Source organism: Erinaceus europaeus, chromosome 21, assembly GCF_950295315.1.
Source record: "Erinaceus europaeus chromosome 21, mEriEur2.1, whole genome shotgun sequence".
Classification (NCBI taxonomy): domain Eukaryota; kingdom Metazoa; phylum Chordata; class Mammalia; order Eulipotyphla; family Erinaceidae; genus Erinaceus; species Erinaceus europaeus.
The window spans coordinates 21,872,376-21,897,106 of NC_080182.1; the positions used below are offsets into that span (position 1 = coordinate 21,872,376).

Here is a 24,731-nt window from a genome sequence, read left to right on the forward strand (position 1 = left end):
AGTCATGACTTTTTTTTTTCTTGTTTCCTATTCAAAACTGTGTCATGATTTTTCTTATTTTCTCTCTCTCTCTCTTTTTTTTTTTTTTTTTCCTTTCTCTTTTTTCTTTACCAGAGCACTGCTCAGCTCTGGTTTATGGCAGTGCAGGGAATTGAACTTAGGACTATGGAGCCTCAGGCATGAGAGTCTCTTTATATAACCATTATGCTGTCTACCCCTACCCTGTCATGATTTTTCTAACAACTCTATTTTACATGAGGAGAAAAATGAGTAAGAGGATATCAGAGGATGCTGCCGGTGAGGTAGGTTAGATTGTAAGGTGCTGAGAAAAGAGCAGCATTACTGTTGGTCAGAGATTTTAACCCCCAGAACTCTTGGTCATGGCAGCTCCCAGATTTTGCACCCAAATCTTTAAATTCATTTGATTAGCAAGCAAGATTATTTGATTAGGATATTTTACTCTGTTGTGATTTAGTAATGTGTCCTACTCAAAAGGAGTTAAAAGTTGAATAAAGTGATTTGTACCTTGCTGTATACATAATTATAGTTTGGGCTTCCTGGGAAACAATCCTGCTAAAAATCTTACATGACTGATTTCTGGACCCAAAGTGAGCTTGACAGTGGGCTGGAGTAGTAATAGCCCCCTACTGTCGGGAGAGGCCAGGGCAGGCTTTTCCCAGCAAGCTTGCCTGAGGTGGAGTTTGTCAAACTCTCCAACCTAGAGCACACAGGATAACTCCCTTGTCTGAGGAATCCAGAGTCAGCTTCATCAGCAAGCAGCTTACCAACAGAATAAGTGTTAGTCTCAATACTTGAAGTAAATCAAAATCGTTAAAATAGTTTAAATCGTTAAAAATCACTGTGACTTTAGTGAATACCTCTTAAATACCAACAACTGTTGAGAAATTATTCTAGCTTTAATATAAGAAGCCAAGGATTTGACAGTCACATATGAAAATGGGTCTTAGTGGTCTGGGAGGTGGCACAGTGGATAAAGCATCAGACTCTCAAGCATAAGGTCCTGAGTTCAGTCCCCGGCAGCACATGTACCAGAGTGATGTCTGCTTCTTTTTCTCTCTCCTCCTATCTTTCTCTTTAATAAATACAATATAAAAAAAAATGGGTCTTAGACTAGGGAGATAGCATGGTTATGCCAAGATGTTCATGCCTGATGCACCAAAGGTAAACACCACAATAAGCCACAGCTAAGCAGTGCTCTTGTTAAAAAATCATATATCACGGGAGTCAGGCGGTAATGCAGTGGGTTAAGTGCATGTGGCACAAAGCGCAAGGACTGGTCTAAGGATCCCTATCCAAGCCCTCAGCTCCCCTCCTGCAGGGGAGTTGCTTCACAGGCGGTGAAGCAGGTCTGCAGGTGTCTATCTTTCTCTCCCCCTCTCTATCTTCCACTCCTCTCTCCATTTCTCTCTGTCCTATCCAACAACGATGACACCAACAACAACAATAAAAAATAAGGGCAAAAAAAAAGGAACATAAATAAATAAATATAATTTTTTTTTAATTTTTGTTCTCGGGAGTCGGGCGGTAATGATTTTTCTTCAATTCTAGTCGAAGGGTTTCAGAGTACTAGAAAACTTGGTGATGATATGATAGTTACATTCTTCAGAAGACTGAAATTACTACTTAAATGCATTTAGTGATAATACATATATGTTGTTAATCTGTAAACGCAATTCAAAACTCTGTCTTAAGTTAGGTCATTTGTGGTCAGACCCCATTTCAATTTGACATGGGTTTATTTAAGATTGTTTTGTGAAGCAGTTGTTTAACTTGGAAGTGATATATTAGCTTGCCCAAGTCTTTAGCTAGACCTCTTTAAAGTGAGCTGCCAAATGGAAATTTAAGTTTTTTTTGTCCAATTTAACGATGTCAATGTAACAATTTTTTATTTTATCTTTATATGTATTTATTCAGCATGCTTTTCTTCTTATATACTAACATAGAATAACAGTACCTGCATGAATAAAATTCTTTTTTTTAATTATTTATTCCCTTTTGTTGTCCTTGTTGTTTTATTGTTGTAGTTATTATTGATGTCATTGTTGTTGGATAGGACAGAGAGAAATGGAGAGAGGAGGGTGCCGGGCTAGCTTTGCAGCGGGAGACAGAGGACCAGGGACTCATGGCTGAGCTGTTTATTCATGTAGAACGCAGGGCAATCTAAGTCATCTCTCTCTAATCACAATCCTGTCCTTATATATACACTCGCCAAGTAGCACGGAAACAGGATGTGACGTAGAGAGGGTGGAGCGAAAAGACAGTGGTGGAAATCAGGGTGACTAGGAGAGGGGGTGGAGCAAAAAGACATCGTGAACCAGTGGGGATTATACCAATGCCCTGCAGGCAGGGCGATGCTTAGTTAGCAGTGGTTATGTAAATAGAATACAGTGTTACACAGGGGGGATTAAACCAATGAAACAGAAGGGGTTGTAGAAGCATACCAACAGGAGGGGAAGATGTGGGGGGGAGATAGACACCTGCAGGCCTGCTTCACCACCTGTGAAGCGACTCCCCTTAAGTCGTTCAAAAAAGAACACTTTAAGGGCCTGGTGGTGACGCACCTGGTCGAACGCACATGTTACAATGTGCAAGGACCCGGGTTCAAGCCCTGGCCCCCTACCTGCAGGGGAAAACTTCACAAGCGGTGAGGCAGTGCTGCAGGTGTCTCTCGTTCTCTCTCCCTATTTCCCCTCCTCTCAATTTCTGGCTGTCTCTAGCCAATAAATATAATAAAAATATTTTTTTTAAAAAGAAAAATATTTTACAAGAAATTAAATGAATGTCTGTGTTATTTATTTTTACCAACGCACTGTTCAGCTCTTGCTTATGGTGGTGTGAGGGATTGAACCTGGAACTTTTAGTGCTTCAAGATGAAAGTCTTTTTAATAACCATTATGCTATCTCCCCCACCTCTAAATGAATTTTTAGTTTGCTAACTGATTCTTACTCAAAATGTCACATGTATAGAAGACAAAATAAGATCAGCGTTTATAACTTTACTGCCTCAATGTTAAAAGAAATTTTCCCTTGCAGCCCAGGCAGTAGCACAGTAGATAAAGTGTTGGACCCTCAAGTATGGGATCCTGAGTTCAGTCCCAGCAACACATAACGCCAGCAATCAAACCTCAGGACCTCACATTTAAGGGTCCAGCTCTTTACCAACTGTGCCACCTCCCAGGTCGTATCATTCGAACTCGTATCATTAAGGTTGTGGCCTCCTCTGCTTTTCTAGTGTGCAGATTGTCACAGTAACCATTATAAAGTTTGTGACTCGGGTTTTCAACCCTTCTCTTTGTCTTCCAGGTGTTCCATACTTGCCTGTAGTGCTTACGTGGCTCTGGCTTTGGGAGATAACCTCATGGCTTTGAATCATGCAGATAAACTTCTTCAGCAGCCCAAGCTGTCAGGATCTCTTAAGTAAGTGTGATTTCCCTGTCTGTCCCTGGTGTGTTTTGCTTGGAAGTTTTCAGTTAGTTTATGCTGCACACTGGTTTCTTTCTACTTGTCCAGTAGAATATCTAAAGAAAGTAAATTATTAAAAGTTTCCTCTTTTCTTAAAGATGGACTTACTTTAATGAGAGACCCCAGTGCAGTGCTCAGCTCTGAGCTATAATGGTGCCAGAAACTGAACTTGAGACCCTTGGGGTTTTGAGTATTTAAGTCTTGCTTGCTAGCAACATGGCACTATCTCCCTGACCCTTGAAAATTCCCTCCCCCCAAGTTTCTTAACTTCTGTGTGGTGGTGAATTTTTGTTGTTATTCCATCTCGGTGATTAATGGAAATAGCATTAGCTGTACTCTCATGTCCCCTGCCAAGTCTGACTGGACCATAATTACTGAAGCAAGTCATCATGTTAAACCCAAACACGATGAATTCTTAGAGAAAAGACCCACAAAATTAGAAATTTGGTCAACATTTTAAATTTGCTATGACAGAAGCAATATAAGTAGGCAAATAAAACTTTAAATATATATGTATATATGTATATGAAACACTTTCGCATAAGCAACACCTTAACCTTATGCTTCAGAGTCTTTATACCTTATATTTACATTGTACCACCTCCTGGGATGTTTTTGTTTGTTTAGATTTAGCAAGTAGGAGCTTTTCATTGATTTTCCAAACTATAGTACTATTTCATAACATAAGTACATGAGTTTTAGAGCCACCAAAATAGCTCACTTGGTTAGTGTGCTGCATTGTCATCTATGCAACCCAGTTTCAAGTCTGGACACCTCCTCACTGAAGGAAGCTTTGGTGCTGTGGTCTCTTTCACTCTCTTTGCCTCTCTGGCTTTCTGTCTGTGTCAAAAAAATAAAGGAATACATACATGCATTTTATCATTACGGCAGTTTTTCGTAATTTGTCCTATGAGTATATACTTAAAATCTCTAAAATTACAAGTACTTTAATTTTTTAAAAACATTTATTTGTTTATGGGCAGAGAAGATAGCATAATGGTTATGCAAAGAGGTTCTCATGCCTGATGCTCTGAGGTCTCAGGTTCAATTTCCTGCACCACTGTAAGCCAGAGCTAGCAGTGATCTCGTTATATATATAATTTATTTGTTTGAGAGAGAGAGAAATGCAATGCCAGAGATGAAGACCAGGAAAAAGATACAGATAGAGAGGTGGACTGGGAAATAACATAATAGTTCATGCAAAAGACTCTTATGTCTGGTCCTCTGGTCTGTCTCTCTATCTTTCCCACTAAATCATCTCTTTCTCATTAAAAATAAAGGGAGTCGGGCGGTAGGGCAGCGGATTAAGCACACGTGGCATGAAGCCCAAGGGGTGTAGGATCCCAATGCGAGCCCCGGCTCCCCACCTGCAGGGGAGTCGCTTCATAGGCAGATGTCGCTTCATAGGTCTGCAGATGTCTGTCTCTTCGACTCTCTGTCTTCCCCGCCTCTCTCCATTTCTCTGTCCTATCCAACAACAATAGAATCAATAACAACAACAATAATAACTACAACAGTAAAACAACAAGGGCAACAAAAGAGAATGAATAAATAAATATTTTTAAAAATTTAAAAGATAAAGTAAAAAAAAAATGTTTTGGAGGATAGATAGATAATGGCTATGCAAACAGACTCTCATACCTGAGGCTCCATCAAGTCCCAGGTTCAATCCCCCACACCATCATAAGCAAGAGCTAAACAGTGCTCCAGTTAAAAACAAACAACAACAACAAAAATGTTTTAAAAAGAAAGAGCGAGAGGGGCCGAGCAGTAGCGCAGCGGGTGAAGCAGGTCTGCAGGTGTCTTTCTCTCCCCATCTCTGTCTTCCCCATCTCTCTCGATTTTTCTCTGTCCTATCCAACAACAACAACAGCTATAACAACAATAACAACTACAACAAGCACAACAACAAGGGCAAAAAAAATGGGGGAAATGGCCTCCACGATTCGTAGTGCAGGCACCGAACCCCAGTGATAACCCTGGAGGCAAAAAAAAAAAATTTTTTGCATAACCATTTGTGCTGTCTCCCCAGCACTTTTAGTGGTTTTTATAAGTGTTTAGAACTATGAGTTCATACTTTTGAAGAATAATTCTTTAACTATTCCTTTACATTTTCCTTTTTAAAAAAAAGATAAATTTATATTTCAAGTCAAGAGCTAAACATGTATAAAACATACCAAATCTTCTTATACTTTGGGGTTTTTTTAATTTATTTATTGGATAGATTCAGAAAGAAATCAAAAGGGAAGCAGAAGAGCGAGAAATAGAAACACCTGCTGTCCTGCTTCAGCAGTGCTTAAGAAGCTTCCCCTCAATAGGTGGTGCCCGTTGGGGGCGGGGGGTGCTTGAACCCAAGTCCTGGAACATTGTAACATATACACTCAATCAGGTATGTCACTGCCCAGCCCCTTATACTTTGGGCAATTTTTTGGTGACCTGATTTTCGCTTTCAAATCTTTGTGTTTCAGGAGTCAGGCGCTAGCGCAGTGGGTTAAGTGCACGTGGCACAAAGCACACGGATCAGTTAAGGATCCCAGTTCAAGCCCCCAGCTCCCCACCTGCAGAGGGTTTGCTTCACAGGTGGTGAAGCAGGTCTGCAGGTGTCTATCTTTCTCCCTCTCTGTCTTCCCCTCCTCTCTTCATTTCTCTCTGTCCTATCCAACAATGACAACAACAATAAAACAAGGGCAACAAAAGAAAATAAATATTTTTTTTAAAAAAGCCAAAAGAAAAGAAAAAAATCTTTGTGTTTCATTCTAGGTTTTTGGGCCATTTGTATGCTGCAGAAGCCCTCATTTCACTGGACAGAATATCTGATGCCATTACTCACCTGAACCCAGAAAATGTCACTGATGTCTCTTTAGGGATCTCTTCAAATGAGCAAGACCAAGGTTAATGAAGACACATTTAATAAAAACTAGTCACCATTTCCACTTTCTTCCTATTGTAATTCAGTATATATAGAAACTTGCAGGCAAGTTGTAAAGGAAAGCAAGTTCTAAGTTGGTATCCTACATTTTGAGCATCCTTACTTTAACTGTCTGCTCAGTAGAATAATAGATGGTCTGAATTCTCACTGCTGAAAATGTTAAGGAAATTTGATTTGTTGAGTTTGTTGATTTGTTGTTGTTAAGCTTTTTTTTTTTTTTTTTTTTTTTTTTGTTTAATTTGTGGGATTAATGATATACTTTTTTTTTTTACCAGAGCACTACTTAGCTCTGGTTTGGGGGTGGGGGTGTTGAACCAGAGACTTCTGAGCCTCAGCCAAGAGAGTCTCTTTGCATAACAATTATGTTATCTAACACCTCCCCCCCATGTTGATACATTTCTCAGTTTTCTGCAAAACACTCACCCCCAGCCTACTTCCTTCACCATCAGGCACCAGGACTTGAAAGCTCCCCCACCCCTGCGTCATTTACTTATACTATTTGTTTTCTTTCTCCCTCCCTTCCTTCCTTCCTTCCTTCCTTCCTTCCTTCCTTCCTTCCTTCCTTCCTTCCTCTCTTTCTTTCTTTCTTTTTTTTCTTTACCAAAGCACTGCTCAGTTCTGGCTTATGGTGATGCGGAGGAATACACCTAGGGCTTTGGAGCCTCAGGCACAAGAATCTGTTTGCATAACCGTTAAGCTATCTACCCCTGCCCTTGTGTTGTTTCTTTTTCTCTGTTTTTTTAATCAGAGCACTGCTCAGCTCTGGCTAGTGTTGGTTCAAATACTGAACATGGGATTTTGGAGCCTCAAGCATGAGGGTCTGTTTGTATAACCATTAGGCTATCTACCCCTACCTCACAGTATTTTTCTCTTAGAGTGGTTCTGTAATCCATGGGGAAGTAAAAATACATTACAGTCAAAAAATCAGTTTTTTCAATGTTTCGTGTATTGGCTAGAGACAGAGAAACTGAGAAGAAGGGCAGCAAAGAACGAGGGAGAGAGAAAGAGACACACCTGTAGTGCTGCTTCACTGCTTTTGGAGCTTTCCTCCTCCTCCTGCAACCAGGTGCGCCACCACCTGACCCTCAAAAATCAGTTTAAACCACAATTAAGAGCTGAGAGATGCCTCACTGAGTATGGCTACATGCTTTATCATGTATGCTGCCCAGGTTCAAGCTCCAACATCACATAGGAGTGCCATGGCACTGGAGAGACCGGTGTTCATTCTCTGTCTCTTTCTCTCTGAATGAAAAGGTCAGCCATGATCAGTATGGTGAAATCATACATGAGTGAGACCCTGGCTCAGGGAAGGGAAAGGCAGCTAAGTTTTGGAGGAAATGAGACTGACAGTCACTTACTTCATGATTATTTCTCAAACCTGGGGGTGGTAAGTGATGGCATTCTGGTGTCTAGCTGTACTTAGAACACTCACTCCTTAAAAAGGAGTGGAGCCAGGGAGGTGGCACAGAACTTGGCTGCATGAAGTCCTGAGTGCAGTGTCAGGCACCACACAACTTCATTTCAAAAATAAAATTTATGCTTTAAAAAATATACTTTGTTGTTTTGCCTCCTCAGATTTGTTTTCTTGCTTTTGTAGGATCAGACAAAGGAGAAAATGAAGCAATGGAATCTTGTAAGTAGAAATTTGGTCAGTACCTAAATGACCTGGCATGCATGCCAGAGATTTTTTTTTTTTTAATGTCTTTATCTATTGGATAGAGACAGAAATTGAGAGGAAGGGAAGATAGAGAGGAAGAGAGACACTTGCAGCCCTGCTTCACCACTCACAAAGCTTCCCCCCTGAAGGTGGGGACCAGGGGTCTAACCTGGGTCTTGGTGCATTGTAACACGTGCGCTCAACCAGGTGTGCCACCACCCAGCCTCATGCCAGAGATTTAGACTTGAGCCTTCTGTGGCCTTTATTTCTCATCTTTAGAACTTGTGCTTTGCCTTTTTTTTTTCTTTTTTTTCTGAGCAGCTACTGGGGGAAGAGTGGTTGAGTTGCTCCTTTAGCCTTGCCTCTTCACCACATGTGTGTGCTCTTTCTCCCCAGCTGGGAAGCGGGCCCCTCAGTGCTACCCCAGTTCCGTCAACTCTGCCAGGACTGTGATGCTGTTCAACCTTGGCAGCGCCTACTGCCTCCGGAGTGAATATGACAAAGCCCGGAAATGTCTCCATCAGGTGAGGTTGGAGAGGGCAGAGCCACCGTTCTCATTAATCAGCCAAAAGAAGGCTTGCATTTTATTACTAGTTATAAAAATCATGTAATTAGGAGTCGGGCGGTAGCACGGCGGGTTAAGTGCACATGGCGCAAAGTGCAAGGACTGGCATAAGGATCCCATTTCAAGCCCCCGGCTCCCCAACTGCAGGGGAGTCTCTTCACAGGCGGTGAAGCAGGTCAGCAGGTGTCTATCTTTCTCTCCTCCTCTCTGTCTTCCCCTCCTCTCTCCATTTCTCTCTGTCCTATCCAACAATGACGACATCAACAACAATAATAACTACAACAACAATAAAAACAAAGGCAACAAAAAGGAAATAAATATTTTTTAAAAAGAAATCATATTGGCTATGGTGGGACATTGTATTTAAATCAAAATCCTATATTTTTTTTTTAAAAAAATGTAATTCAGGGAGAACATTGCCATCTTATGTCTTAAATAATGTTGCAACTTGCTTACACCCACCCCTGGCGAGAATACTTAGTGATATTACTTAGTGCCAGGATACTGGCAGTGGGGAAAACACTAACTGGTGCCAGTACAGTGCTAGATCAACAATATTCACTTAATTTTGTAGTGTACAGCTGGGGCTGGGTTTTGTTTGTTTTTTCTAACCAGGGCACTGCTCAGCTCTGGTTTATGATAGTGCAGAGGAACCTGGAACTTTGGAGCCTTGGGCATGAGAATGTCTTTGCTATCTACCCTCGCTCTGAGGTTGGTTTTAAAGAGTAGCAACGGTCTTGGGGGGGACATAAGGAATATGAAACTTAAAAAAAAAAAGTTTTAAGTTGAATTACAAATACACTTTCTTAGACAGGATTCAGAAGACCAGTACCAAAGAAATGTCTGTAAATTTCCATGCACTAATAAAAGGATATATAACTATCAAAATCCTCTGAGTTATCCATTAAAGAAGTGCTTCAGGAGTCAGGCGGTAGCGCAACAGGTTAAGTGCACGTGGCGTGAAGCACAAGAACCGGCATAAGGATCCCGGTTTGAGCCCCTGGCTCCCCACCTGCAGGGAGTCACTTCACAAGTGTTGAAGCCAGTCTGCAGGTGTCTGCCTTTCTCTCCCCCTCTGTCTTCCCTCCTCTCTCCATTTCTCTCTGTCCTATCCAACAATGACAACAATAACAACAATAAAACAAGGGCAACAAAAGGGAATAAATAAATAACATTAAAAAAAAAAGAAGTGCTTCATCAGATCTCAAGAACATTCTTTTTTTAAGTACATTTATGTTCTTTTTTTTAACTTATTTTTTAATTTCTTCCCCTTTTGTTGCCCTTGTTGTTTATCATCATTATTATTGTTATTAATTGCTGTCATTGTTGGATAGGACAGAGAGAGATGGGGAAGGGAAGACAAGGGGAGAGAAAGATAGACACCTGCAGACCTGCTTCACCACCTGTGAAGTGACCACTGCAGGTGGGGAGCCAGGGGCTTGAACCGGGATCCTGATGCCGGTCCGTGCGCTTTCCACCATGTGTGCTTAACCCACTGTGCCACTGCCCGGCTCCCTCAAGAACATTCTGATTGCATTTATTAGGTCACCCGCCAACCCCTGAGCTAGGCACAGACCAGGTATAAGGACCCTACAGTCAGGTATTGGCAGCTACGGCGTCTCACAGCAGCAGGGAGGAGCAGTTGTTGAGTGATGTTTAGTCAACTTCTGATCAGCATTTCTGGTCCATAGTTAGAGAAATTAAGTGATAGACTATCCAGCAAAACACATTCACATGTTAGCTGAATGAATTAAAGAGGTAAAAGTTAAAATTGTTTCACTGTTCTCAACATAAAGACTAGGGATTTAAAAAAAGCTTTCTGAAGGGGCCATGGGTCCCCAACACTGCAGCAGGCAGGGCTTCTGATGTAAGGCTGCAGTGTGTACAATACAGCTCAGGTTCTCGTACAGTGGGTGGCCATGGGGGCTGCCACGGTGGGAGAAACAGATGGGGTCAGACCTAGTTTGGGACCTAAAGGGGGTTTTGTTTTGGTCCCTTGGTTTTTAGGTTAATCTAATGACTGGACCTTTGTTAATTGGGGGGCCCACTCTGCCTGGGAGGGCAGAACAATGACGTGAAGAGTCGGAGTATAGAGAATATAGACATTTCCAAGTTTCCTGCCCACCATTAACCATTCTGAACAGGCAGTAAGCAGAATACCAGTAAGTCTCAATAAAGTTGTCATCATGAATTCTCATGTTTAAAAAAAAAAACCTGCAGGCTTTGGTCAACGCAGAGAATAATAAACCTGATAACTGGCTACTTGGAAGGAAAAATGGAGACTTTAATAACCACAAAATGATATAAAAATGATCTTGCTTACATATGCATAGGCCTAGAAGTATAAAAACTTTTTTTTTTTGCCTCCAGGGTTATTGCTGGGGCTCGGTGCCTGCACTATGAATCCACTGCTCCTGGAGGCCATTTTTTCCCTTTTTGTTGCTTTTGTTATCATTATTGTTGCCATTTATGTTGTTGTTGCTGGATAGGACAGAGAGAAATGGAAAGGGGGAGAGAAAGATAGACACCTGCAGACCTGCTTCACCGCTTGTGAAGGGACTCCCCTGCAGGTGGGGAGCTGGGGGCTCAAACCAGGATCCTTAAGCCAGTCGTTGCGCTTTGCACCACCTGCGCTTAACCTGCTGCTACCGCCCGACTCCCTAAAATCTTTTTTTTAATATTTATTTATTAATGAGAAAGATAGGAGGAGAGACAAAGAACCATACATCACTCTGGTCTGGTACATGTGCTGCCGGGGATCAAACTCAATGCTTTCTCCACTGCGCCACCACCTGGACCACAAAAATCTTTTTCTTTTAACATTTTATTTATTTGTTAACATGAGAAACAGAGTGAACCAGAGCGTAACTCCAGCAAGTACAATGTTGTGGGACCTCATGCTTTTATTTTTTTTTTTTTTTTTGTCTCCAGGGTTATCACTGGGGCTTGGTGCCTGCACTACGAATCCACTGCTCCTAGAGGCTAGTTTTTCCCCTTTTGTTGCCCTTGTTTATTGTTGTTGTGGTAATTATTGTTGTTATTGCTATCGTTGTTGGATAGGACAGAGAAATGAAGAGAGGAAGGGATGACAGATAGGGAGAGAAAGACAGACACCTGCAGACCTGCTTCACCACCTGTGAAGTGACCCCCCTGCAAGTGGGGAGCCAGGAGCTCTAACCGGGATCCTTACATCAGTCCTTGTGCTTTGCATCATGTGCACTTAACCCGCTGTGCTACCGCCCCTAACCTCATGCTTTTAAATCCAGAGCTGTAGCTACTGCACCACCTTCCAGGCCACAAAATACTATTTTCTGAATTTATGTTATGATGATGTGGTAACAGGAATAAAAAGCTCCCTACTTTGTCCATAAGGAACTTGATAGCAGGTGCTCTGAATGAGAAGCCCCACTAGCCTGACATTTCTTCTGATTCTGTCAGGAGCTGACCTTGTGCCAGTTTCTGGTTCTCGAAGTGTCTGCCATTTTCACACCTCAGTCTACATAGCCATATCTATCCTCTCCCCTTCTGCTTATCAGGTATTTGCTATGCACCCAGGCTTCCCTTACCCCAAAACTTTACATTTGAGGACCGGGTGATAGCACACCTGGTTGAGCACACATCTTACAGTGCGCAAGGGCCTGTGTTTGAGGACCTGAGTTTGAGCCCCCGGTCCCCAACTGCAAGGAGAAGGCTCTGCAAGTGGTGAAGTAGTGCTGCTGGTGTCTCTCTTGCTCCCTCACTATCACCCCCTTCCCTCTTGATTTCTAGATGCCTCTATCCAATAAATAAAGATTTTTAAAAATTACTATTTATTCCCTTTTGTTAAGCCCTTGTTTTATTGTTGTAGCTGTTGTTGTTGATGTCATTGTTGTTGGATAGGACAAAGAGATGGGGAAGACAAGGGGGAGAGAAAGATAGCTATCTGCAGACCTGCTTCACTGTCTGTGAAACGACTCCCCTGCAGGTGGGGAGATGGGGCTCAAACCAGGATCCTTAAGCTGGTCCTTGTTCTTTGCGCCACCTGTGCTAAACCTGCTGTGCCACCACCCCTCTCCCAAAAAAAAAGATTTTTTTAAATCAACTTTACATTCAAGAGGAGTTGTTCTTTCTCTTAATATTCACAAAACATTCTTGCACACATGTAAGTAAATTTGGACTAATGTTTGTCCGTATGCCTGTCCATTGCCTGGGTAATTCCCTTGCCACGTGTATGCCAAAGCAGGTACACTGTCCAGGTGAGCTATCTTGCTTGTCCCATTTCTTCTGTGTTACCATTTAAGTTTGAGTTTATGTATTTATTTATGAGAAAGAAAGAGAAGAGAGAACCAGAGCATAATGCTGCCACATGCAGTCCCAGTGGGGTCCCTCAGGACCTCATGCTCAAAAGTCCAGTTGCTTCAGTTGCAGCCTCCTGAGCCACTAAGTTTGAATTCTTATTGTTGACACTGGAAACTTGCAGTTAACAATGCGAAGTTATTACTTAGGAAAACAAAGGTTATGTGGATTTTTCCCCCCTGCCAGAGAACTGCTCGGCTCTGGCTTATGATGATGCTGGAGATTGAACTTGCAGTTCAATCTTAAACATGAAAGTCTTTTTGCATAGCCATTATACTATCTCCTCAGCCTAGTTCACGTGAATTTTTTTTAAAGAATTGGATTTGTTGGATAGGGGTAGATAGCATAATGGTTATGCAAACAGACTGTCATGCCTGAGGCTCCAAGGTCCCAGGTTCAATCCCCTGCACCACCATAAGCCAGAGCTGAGCAATGCTCTGATAAAGAAAAAAAGTAATTGGATTTGTTTATTTTAATGAGAGAGAGACTCCTGAGAGCAGAGCACTACTCAGCTCTTGCTTATGGTGGTGCTGGGAATTGAACCTGAAACCTCAGAGCCTCAGTCAGGAAAGTATTTTACATAATCATTATCCTGTGAGTTTTAATATCAATTTATCTGTATCTGTGGCACACCAGGACAGATAACGAGTGTAGATCCAGAGGTGTCTACCTCCCTTCTTAGAACTTTGACCAACTAGATGAAAATCAAGAGAAAAAAAAGCCTCCCTTATTAAATGCTCATTGTGGAGCCAGTGAAATAGCTCACTTTGACATACTCAATGAGTACTGCTCAGCAATTCAAACAGATATTGTGTCCTTTGGGAAAGAATGGATGGAACGAGGTGATTGTGCTTAATGAAATAAGTTAAGAGATGAAAGATGACTAACATATGATTTCACTCATGCAGAATCTAGAGATATGATGTACAGGGACTGGGTGGTGGCTCACTTGGTTGAGTGCACATGTTAACCATGCACAGGACCGGGGTTTGGAACCCCGTGGTCCCCACCTGCAGGGGGAAAGCTTTGTGAGTGGTAAGGCAGTGCTGCAGTTGTCTCTGTTTCTCTCCATCTCTGTCTTCCCATACCTCTTGATTTCTGGTTGTCTCTATCCAATAAATAAAGATAATTTAATAATTTTAAAAAAGAGATGATATACATGAGCTTGCAAAAATAAACCCAGAAGCAAGCAACTGTAAGATTTATGAGAACTATGGTGGTTATCTTTCTTTGGGAGGGGGAGATACAGAGTGAGGGAAAGACACAGAGACCTACGTACCCATTTCACCATTCCTGAAGCTTTCCCCCTGCAGGTGGGGACCAGGGTCTTGAACCTGCATCCTTGCACACCTTCTTTGCACACTTAACCAGGTGTGCTATCACCTGCCCTCCACCTCAGAGCTTTAGTAGTGGGTGTGGTGTGGAACTATACATTGTAATCTTACTATCTTACTACTATTAATCTCAAATTCAAAAAATAAAATTTAGGGTAGGGATAGATAGCATAATGGTTAAAGAAGTTATGGCACATACACTTAATGGACTACTACTCAGCAATTAAAAAAGATACTGTGTGGTCCGGAAGGTGGCGCAGTGGCTAAGGCACTGAACTATCAAGCATGAGGTTCTGAGTTCAACCCCGGCAGCACATGTACTAGAGTGATGTCTGGTTCTTTCTCTCTCTCTCCTCCTTTCTCATTAATAAATAAATAATTTTTTTTTAAAAAAACACTCCTTTCTAAAAAAATAAAATAAATATATATATATTGCATCATTAGGGACAAAATAGATGGAACTGATTATGCTTAGTGAAATAAGGAAGTGAAGGGCAACTATCAGATAGTTTCACTCTTATGTGGAATATAGAGAATTGAAATGGGCGGGTGGGGGTAGATGGGAAAGAAAGGGAGGGAAGGATAAATGGCTGCCAGGAGCAGTTTATTTGTAGTGCAGCATCAAGTTCCAGCAATAACTCTGGTGGCAGTAAAAGAAAAAGGAAAGACCACTATAGGGAGTCGGGCAGTAGCACAGCGGGTTAAGTGCACATGGCATCAAGGTTCAAGCCCCCAGCCCCCCACCTGCAGGGGAGTCGCTTCACAGACAGTGAAGCAGGTCTGTAGGTGTCCATCTTTCTCTCCCCCTCTGTCTTCTCCTCCTCTGTCCATTTCTCTCTGTCCTGTCCAACAACAGTGACATCAGTAACAACGACAATAATAACTACAACAATGAAACAAGGGCAACAAAAAGAAATAAATAAATATTAAAAGAAAAAAACGACATCAACAGCAACAATAATAACCACAGAAAGGCTACAACAACAAGGGCAACAAAGGGGGGTGGGGAATGGCCTCCAGGAGTAGTGGATTCATGGTGCAGGCACCAAGCCCCAGCAATAACCCTGGAGGCAAAAAAGAAAAAAAGAGAAGAGGGGAAGATGCCTGCCAACATTTTCATGAAGCTTCCCCCTGTAGCTGGGGAACAAGGGCTTGAACCTGAATCCTTGCTCATAGTAACATGTGCACTCAACTGGGTCTGCCACTGCCTGCCCCCCCCCCACCTTTTTATGATTTTTTAAAAATTTATTTATGGGAAATGGAGGAGAGAGAAAGAACCAGACATCACTCAGGTACATGTTCTATCGGGGATCGAACTCAAGACCTCATGCTTGAGAGTCCAATGCTTTATCCATTGTTCCACCTCCCAGACCACCTTTTTATGATTTTTAAAAATATATTTTATTTATGAGAAAGATAGGAGAGAGAGAAAGAACCAGACATCCATCACTCTGGTACATGTGCTGCCGGTGATTGAACTCAGAACCTCATTGCTTACGAATCTAATGCTTATCCACTGCACCACCTCCCTGACCACTTTTTTTTATGATTTTTTAAAATAAATAATGTTTGGGGCCGAGTGCTAGCACAGTGGGATAAGCGCACATAGTGCAAAGTACAAGGACCGGCATAAGGATCCCAGTTCAAGCCCCTTGCTCCCCACCTGCAGGAGGGTGCTTCACAAACAGTGAAGCAAGTCTGCAGATGTCTATCTTTCTCTTCCCCTCTCTGTCTTCCCTCCACTCTCCGTTTCTGTCTTATTCAACAATGACAGCAATAATAATAACAATGATAAACAACAAGGACAACAAAAGGGGAAAATGTCTTCCAGGAGCAGTGGATTCGTAGTGCAGGTACTGTGACCTAGCAATAACCCCGGAGGCACAAAAAATAATAGGGAGTCAGGCGGTAGTGCAGCAGGTTAAGCGCATATGGCGCAGAGCGCAGGGACCAGCATAAAAATCCCAGTTCAAGCCCCAGGCTCCCCTCCTGCAGGGGAGTCGCTTCACAGATGGTGAAGCAGGTCTGCAGGTGTCTATCCATCTCTTCCCCCCAAACCCCCGTCTTTCCCCCCTCTCTCCATTTCTCTCTGTCCTAACAACGACAACATCAATAACAACAACAATAAAAGAAAAAAATGGGGCTAACAAAAGAGAAAATAAATAAATTTAGAAAAAATATTTTTATTAAATAAAAATAAATAAAAATTTTTGCCTCCAGGGTTATTGTTGGGGCTCGGTGCCTGCACTAGGAATCCACTGCTCCTGGAGACTTAGTTTTCCCACTATTCTTGCCATTGTTGTAGTAGTTAATTGTTATTATAGCTGCTGTTTGTTGTTGGATAGGACAGAGAGAAATTGAGAGAGGAGAGGATGAGAAGACAGCGAGGGGGAGAGAACTTGTGAAGCAAACCCCCCTCCCCTGCAGGTGGGGAACTGAGGGCTCAAACCAGGATCCTTATACCAGTCCTTGGACTTTGCGCCACCTGTGCTTAACCCACTGCGCTAGCTACCGGTAGCACAGCTGGTTTTGTTTTTTCTACAGTTAGCTTGTTATGGTCTGGTTGGTGTCACAGTGGATAGAGTGTTGAACTCACAAACATGAAGTCCTGAGTTCAGTTCCTGGATATATATATAGTGTGTATGTATATTTAACTTGTTAATAACAGTTGATATTTGGCATTTATTTATTTATTTTCCCTTTTTTGAGCAAAGGCGGCTTCAATGATCCATCCAAAGGAGGTGCCTCCAGAAGCCATTTTACTGGCAGTCTACCTTGAACTGCAGAATGGTAAGTCCGAGTCCACAATCTCTGGTGTCTGCTGCATCTCTTCATAATTGAAACTCTGCCTTCAGTGAAGTTGCCCGGCTAATTCTTCTGAACAAGAGTGCACTGACAATTAGGGATGACTGGCTCTAGCATAGTGGTTACGCAGAAAGATCTTCATGCCTGTGGCACTAAAGGTTCCCAGTTCAATCCCCAGCACCACCAGAAGCCATAGTTTAGCAGTGTTGGGAGGTGGGGGTGGAGGGGAGTGTAATTAGGGAATTTGGGATGTCTTACACATTCCTACTCTTTAAAAGTTAAGCTTATTTTCTTCTAACTTTGAAAATGCAGAATATCTTAGCACCTGACAGTTAAAATTAATCTTTACTAGTTAACTTTTTTCATAGGCAATCAAGTGCCTCTAATTAAGGACGTGAGTCAGAATGTCATTGCTTTGAATTGTGCATGGTAGCTTTTTGAACACAGCTGTCATTGAATTTTACAGTGAGCCAGTTCTTGCTGAAAATTACTTACTCACACGTAAATAGCCAGGTCATGCTCAGGAACATATACAACTTCCAGGATATGGATTATTGGAAGAAAGGGATAAACTAAAAAAAGAAATGTGAATAGTGATCCAGGAGGTGGTGTAGTGGATAAAGCATTGCACTCTCAAGCATGAGGTCTTGAGTTCAGTCCCCAACGGCACATGTGCCAGAGTGATGTCTGGTTCTTTCTGTCTCTCTCCTCACCAATAAATAAATAAATAAATAAATGAAATCTTTTTAAAAAAGGGGGGGGGGGAGTCGGGCGGTAGCCCAGCGGGTTAAACGCATGTGGCACGAAGAGCAAGAACCAGCGTAAGGACCCCGGTTCGAGACCCCGGCTCCCTACCTGCAGGGGAGTCTCTTCACAGGCAGGCGGTGAAGCAGGTCTGCAGGTGTCTGTCTTTCTCTCCCCCTCTCTGTCTTCCCCTCCTCTCTCCATTTCTCTCTGTCCTATCTAACAACAATGACATCAATAACAACAATAATAACTACAACAATAAAACAAGGGCAACAAAAGGGAAAATAAATAAATATTAAAAATAATTAAAAAGTGTAAAAAGAAAGAAAGAAAGAGGGAGCACAGCAGGTTAAGCACATGTGGAAGGACCGGCGTAAGAGTCCGGGTTCAAGCCCCTGGCTCCCCACCTGCAGGGGAGTCACTTCACAAGCGGTAAAGCAGGTCTGCAGGTGTCTGTCTTTCTCTGCCCCTCTCTGTCTTCCCCTCCTCTCTCCATTTCTCTCTGTCCTATCTAACAACGATGATATCAATAACAACAACAATAATAACTACAACAATAAAACAAGGGCAACAAAAGGGAAAATAAATATTTTTTTTAAAAAAAAAAAGAAAAATAATAGTTTCTCAGTGAAGTGAACTTTAAAAAATTGTGAATAGGACAAATCAGAAGGAATGTTCTAGTAATAATTTCTAAGTAATACTCCCTTGTTTTGTTTTATTCATTTTTAGTTATTTGTTTACTTTGGATAGAGAGGGAGAAATTGAGAGGAGAGGAGAAACACCTGCAGCCCTGCTTCACTGCTTGTGAAAGCTTCTCCCCCTGCAGGTAGGGGTTGGAGCTTCAACTCAGGTCCTCTTTTTAATTTTATTTTACTTAATAAAGCAGAGTGGAATTGAGAGGGAGGGAAGAGAAAGAGAGAGAGAAAGGAACAACTACAGCAATGGTTCATTGCTTGTGAAGCTTTCCCCTTGCAGGTGGGGACCAGAAGCATGAACCTGGAGACTTGCATATTTTATTTATTTGCCTCCAGGGTGATTGCTAGGGCTCATGAGTATACCACAAATCCACTGCTCCTGGAGGCTATTTTTCCCCTTTTTTAATTTTTTTTTTATTAATTTTATTTTTGAGAGAGATGCAGAGAGAGAAACACCAGAGCACTGCTCAGCTCAGGCTTATGGTGGTGCGGGGGGGATTGAACCTGGGACTTAGGAGCCTCAGGCATGAGAGTCTGCATAACCATTATGCTGTCTCCCCCGCCCTATTTTTTCCCTTTTGTTGCCCTTGTTTTTTGGTTTTTTTGTTTGTTTGTTTTTTATTGGCTAGAAACAGAAATTGAGAGGTGGCAGAGATAGAGAGCCACCTGCAGCCCTGCTTCACCACTTGTGAAGCTTCCCCCATGCAGGTGGGAACCAGGGGATTGAACCTGAGTCCTTGCACACTGAGCGCTTAACCAGGTGTGCCACTGCCTGCCCTCTGCCCTTGTTGTTTTATCGTTGTTGTGGTTATTATTGTTATTGATATCGTCATTGTTGGATAGGACAGAGAGAAATGGAGAGGGGAGGGGAAGACAGAGAGAAGGAGAGAAAGATAGACACCTGCAGACCTGCTTCACCGCCTGTAAAGCGACTCTCCTGCAGGTGGGGAGCTGGGAGCTCAAATGGGGATCCTTACACCAGTCCTTGCACTTGGTCCATGTGCGCCTAACCGCTGCGCTACTGCCCGACCCCCTATTTATTTATTTTAATGAGAATTATAAAGAGAACAATAGAGACAGACAAAGAGAAACACACACACACACACAGAGAACACTTCTTAGGCCTGGTTTTTGATAATGTAAGGATTGAACTTGACTATTATTTTCGTATTAACCATGAGAATCTTAACAGTAACCACCCCCCTTGAATACTTCACTGTCAGAATATGGTGCTGAATTGTGGGAAAAACAGAAGCCTGAACCCCATTTGCATCTCAGGGTTGAGAGATAAAGCTTTAGAGACTTGCCAGTTGAATCGGGTTCTGGAGATGGACACACACAACCCAACCCGCAGTAGGCTGTGCTAAGCTATGTGTGACCTCAACCAAAACTTCCAACAGTGTTTATTACCAAAAGGTCTTCATTACATCAGAGCATGGAATGAGAAGCATCAAAAGCATCTTTTCAAGGGGACACAAATGATAGTTAATGCCAGACTACCATGGTATTGTCATGTAATCGGCTGGCTAGTAGTAGGTATTCATTGTGTCCACATCATAAATTCCATGGTCTGAGGGCGCGGCAGCATTTGTCACAGCATGCAGCTTTAGGCCTTTAGGCCTTTTGCCTCAAGCTCTTGCTGACTATTAGTTTAAACTGTTTATTTAAACTGTTTATTAGTTTAAACTGCCCTTCAGAGAATAGGGGCCTTTAGCATGATGGTTATGCAAAGAGACTCTCATGCCTGAGGCTCCAAACTCCCAGGTTCAATTCCTTACTGCCACCACCACCACCATAAACCAGAGCTGAGCAGTGCTCTGGTAAAAAAAAAAGGTTTTAAAAAGGAAGAGTAGGAAGGACCATAGAAAAAGTGGATACATATTTTTTTCTTTTATTTATATATGGATAGATAGTTATAGAAATAGGCAACCCATACTTGTGATCTTGGGAGAACTACTGCAGTTTCCCGTGGAGGAGCGGGGGAGACAGAACTCTGGTGGTAGAAACAGTATGGAATTATACCTATTACCTTATAATTTTGTGAATCAATAGTAAATCTCTAATAATAAAAACATTTTTAAATTAAATTGCTTCTAAAAGAGAGAGAGAAAAAAAAGAACATGAACCAGAGTATCAATGCAGAGAGCTGACCTCATGCTTGAGAGTCCAACACTATTCACTCACTGTTCCACCTCTCCATCCGGAAGCCTTGGCCTCTGTCATGAAAGGCCTGATTAGAGTTGCTACACAATCTTAAATCCCTTCTGTCATTTACTCTGCCTCTAGACGAGTTCTAAATCTTGGCTATAGTTTAGAATCACCAGGCAAGGGGCTGAGGAGACTGTATATGGTTATTCAGTACTTTCAGCCTTAGGCTCCAGGTGCCAGGTTCAATCCCAACTACCAACTGCCATAAGCTACAGTGGAGCAGTAAAATAATGGTTAAATAAGAATCACTGGGGAGGACCAGCAAAGTGACTCACATGGATAGTGTATAGTGTGCTGCTTTACCATGCACTCAACCCAGGTCTGAGCCCAACCCCTACTGCACTGGAGGAAGTTTTGGTGCTGTGGTGTCTTTTTCCTTGCTGTCTTTCTCAGTCTCTCTGTCTGAAAGTCATCCCAGAGCAGTAAAAGCTCCAGTAACAGGAGTCGGGCAGTAGTGTAGCGGGTTAAGCGCAGGTGGCACAAAAGCACAAGGACCGGCATAAGGATACCGGTTTTAGCCCCGGCTCCCCACCTGCAGGGGTCACTTCACAAGTGGTGAAGCAGATCTGCAGGTGTCTGTCTTCCTCTCCCCCCTCTGTCTTCCCCTCCCCTCTCCATTTCTCTCTGTCCTATCCAACAACAACAGCATCAATAACAATAATAATAATAACCACAGCAACGATAAAACAATAAGGGGGGAAAATAGCCTCCAGGAGGAGTGGATTCATAGTGCAGGCACTGAGCCCCAGCAATAACCCTGTAGGCAAAAAGAAAAAAAAGAAAGAAAGAAAGAAAGAAAGAAAGAAAGAAAGAAAGAAAGAAAGAAAGAAAGAAAGAAAGAAAAAAAAAAAATAAGAAGAAGCCCCCAGAACTTCTGGGGATGGGATGGAAACATTACGTGGTTCTAATTTATAAGAAAGCATGTAGATCACTGCTAATCTAGGTCATCTTTTTCCTCCCATGTGAGTAAGATTCTGATGGGTTGTTTTTTGTGGTCATTTTGTTATATACCTTTTTTTTTTAATGGAAAAATTTTTTTATAGGTAATACCCAGCTAGCCTTGCAGATCATCAAAAGAAATCAGCTGCTTCCAACAGTGAAAGCACTGTCCGAGATGAGAAAGAAGCCAGTGTTCCAGCCCGTCCACCCCATCCAGCCCATCCAGATGCCAGCTTTCACTGTACAGAGGAAGTGATGTTTTGCTCTCAGAAAACTGTTACCTGAGTCCTGGGGGAGCATCTGCAAGCCTTTTAGTTGTATCATACTCATAGCAAAATGAATAAAAAGCAGATGGTGATGGGTGCTAGTCTCGAAGACACAATTTTGAAACAATTCTAACCCTCTTTTTTTTTTTTTTGCCAGGAGCTCACTTAAAATTAAGAATTCACAAACTCATTTTCTTCCTTTTTTCTTTACTCTTTAGAAGACTTAATTTTGAGTCATTATATGATGTAACTATGTCATAGGTAATTAAAACATGTTCTTATCAGAACAGTCTTGTATATACTTTTTCTTGCAACTGTTAGAGTATCTTGGCATTGGGGACTTAGTATAACGTTCTTTTTAATATTTATGGGGGTTGAGGAGAGAGAACCAGTTCTGGCACATGCAGTGCGGAGGTTCGAACTCAAGAGTTCGTGCTTGAGAGTCTAGTGCTTTACCCACTGCACCACTTCCTGGGCCATGGGATTTAGTTTAGTTTTTAAATTTGAGAGAGAATTTTATTAGTTTTATATGAATAACCAATTTAGAAGCTGACCTAGGAAGCAGAGGAAAATGGAAGGAGGTGAATTTTATGCCTTGTGCTAAAGAGGAACAAAATACACAGTAAAACTCACAGCTCTAGTACTGCTGGATTAAGATGAGCCCACTGGTTAGAAATTACAAATGTGGGCTGGAGTAGCAACATAATGGTTATGAAGGCAGACGTTAGTGCCTAAGCCTCTGAGATCTAGGTCCCAGGTGCAATCCACAGCACCACCATAAGCCAGATCTAAGAAGTGCTTTGTTGTCTGTCTGTCTTTAATTACAAACTTGTGGGCCAGGTAGTAGCTCACGTTAGAGAGCACATATTTACATGTGTGAATACCCAGGTTCAAGCCCCCTGTCCCCACCTGCGGGAGCAAAGTTTCATGAATGGTGGAGCAGTGCTACAGGTGCCTCTTCTGTTTCTCTCTCACCACCCTCATGATTTCCTGAATTTTCTGTCACCCTCTACCAAAAAAAGGGGGTTGGGTGGTAGCACAGTGGGTCAAGTGCCAGTGGCGCCAAGCACAAGAACCAGTATAAGGATCCCAGTTCAAGCCCCTGGCTCCCCACCTGCAGGGAGGTTGCTTCACAAGCCGTGAAGCAGGTCTGCAGGTGTCTGTTTTTCTCTCCTCCTCTCTGTCTTCCCCCTCCTCTCCATTTCTCTCTCTGTCCTGTCCAATAATAACTACAACAAAACAAAAAGGGCAACAAAAGGGGAGGGAAAAAAGCAAATTAAAAAAAAAAAAAAAACACTTGGAGCAATGGTTCTGTGTAGGCAACCACCACCACAGTGATAACCCTGGTGACAAAAAAAAATAATAATAAGGAGTCAGGTGGTAGCACAGCAGGTTAAGCCCACTTGGCGCAAAGCACAAGGACCGGCATAAGGATCCTGGTTCAAGCCCCTGGCTCCCCACCTGCAGGGGAGTCACTTCACAGGTGGTGAAGCAGGTCTGCAGGTGTCTGTCTTTCTCTCCCCCTCTCTGTCTTCCCCTCCTCTCTCCATTTCTCTCTGTCCTATCCAACAACAATGACTTCAGTAACAACAATAATAACTACAACAATAAAAAAACAAGGGCAACGGGGGTCAGGCGGTGGCGCAGTGGGTTAAGCGCATGTGGCGCAAAGCTTGGGGACTTTTTTTTTTTAAACATTTGAAAAAAAATTATTACCTTTTGCTGCCCTTGTTGTTTTATTGTTGTAGTTACTGATGTTGTCAGTTTCCCCCTCTTTTCAGTGGGTTTTCAAGGGAAGACCTGTAAGTTCTCTTGATCAAAACTGCTCTGTGCCTACACAACAGATTCACCACTCCTGGAAGCCTATTTTTCTGTTTGTTTTCCCCCACCCCTAGTTATTAGATAGGACAGAAAGAAATTGGGGGGAAGGAAAGATAGGAAGAGAGCAAGAAAGACACCTGTAGACCTGCTTCACTCGTGAAGCTTCCCACCTGCAGGTGAGGAGTGGAGGGCTTGAGCCTGGCTCCTGCACTCCTTGCAACCCCTTGCTGACACTCTTGCATGACTTTAAATGGATTCTCTGCCAGATCCCAGGAGTTACCTTATTCCACCTCCAGGCTTTGCAGCTCTGGGTTTCAGTGTCCCCACACCTTGGCTGTCTCACACTGCCTGAACACCAACTCTCCAGTCCCCCATAGTTTACCTAGGGCTTATCTTGAGCTGGGGAGCCACTCTGTTGAGGCCCACGATCACTTGGCAGACCTACAGGCACCCACTTAATGTTATGTTCTGTCAACTATTGCCTGTGCTCTACCTGCCTGTGAATACCTCGGATACAGTGCTATGCGTTATATAATGTGGAGTGTTCTAAACTAATTCTGTCTCCTGAAGAGAACTGTTGCTCATGGTGACTTTCCAGACCTGGCAATGTCACCATACATACTTCATTAAAGGTTTTAATAGTCTGTGAGGAGTTGGGCAGTAGCGCGGCGGGTTAAGCGCATATGGCGCAAAGCGCAAAGACTGGCATAAGGATCCCAGTTCGAGCCCCCGGCTCCCCACCGCCGCAGGGTGGGGGGTCGCTTCACGAGTGGTGAAGCAGGTCTGAGTTGTCTTTCTCCCCCTCTCTGTCTTCCACTCCTCTCTCCATTTCTCTGTTCTATCCTACAACAACGACATCAATAAATGGCCTCCAGGAGCAGTGGATTCGAAGTGCCAGCAATAACCCTAGAGGCAAAAAATAAAAATTATTTTTTAAAAAATATCCT

General features: G+C 42.6%; 1 protein-coding gene across 1 annotated transcript; it reads left to right on the forward strand.

Annotated features, from left to right (window-relative positions):
- The first annotated feature begins 266 nt into the window (after positions 1–266).
- On the forward strand, positions 267–22,250 carry CNOT10 (CCR4-NOT transcription complex subunit 10). Its single transcript, XM_060180892.1, has 7 exons — positions 267–302; positions 3,254–3,438; positions 6,244–6,374; positions 8,010–8,045; positions 8,466–8,593; positions 17,018–17,093; positions 21,802–22,250. Exons 1-7 carry the CDS (start codon positions 267–269, stop codon positions 21,951–21,953), a joined length of 744 nt encoding a protein of 247 aa, XP_060036875.1. The 3' UTR covers positions 21,954–22,250.
- Positions 22,251–24,731: the final 2,481 nt, after the last annotated feature.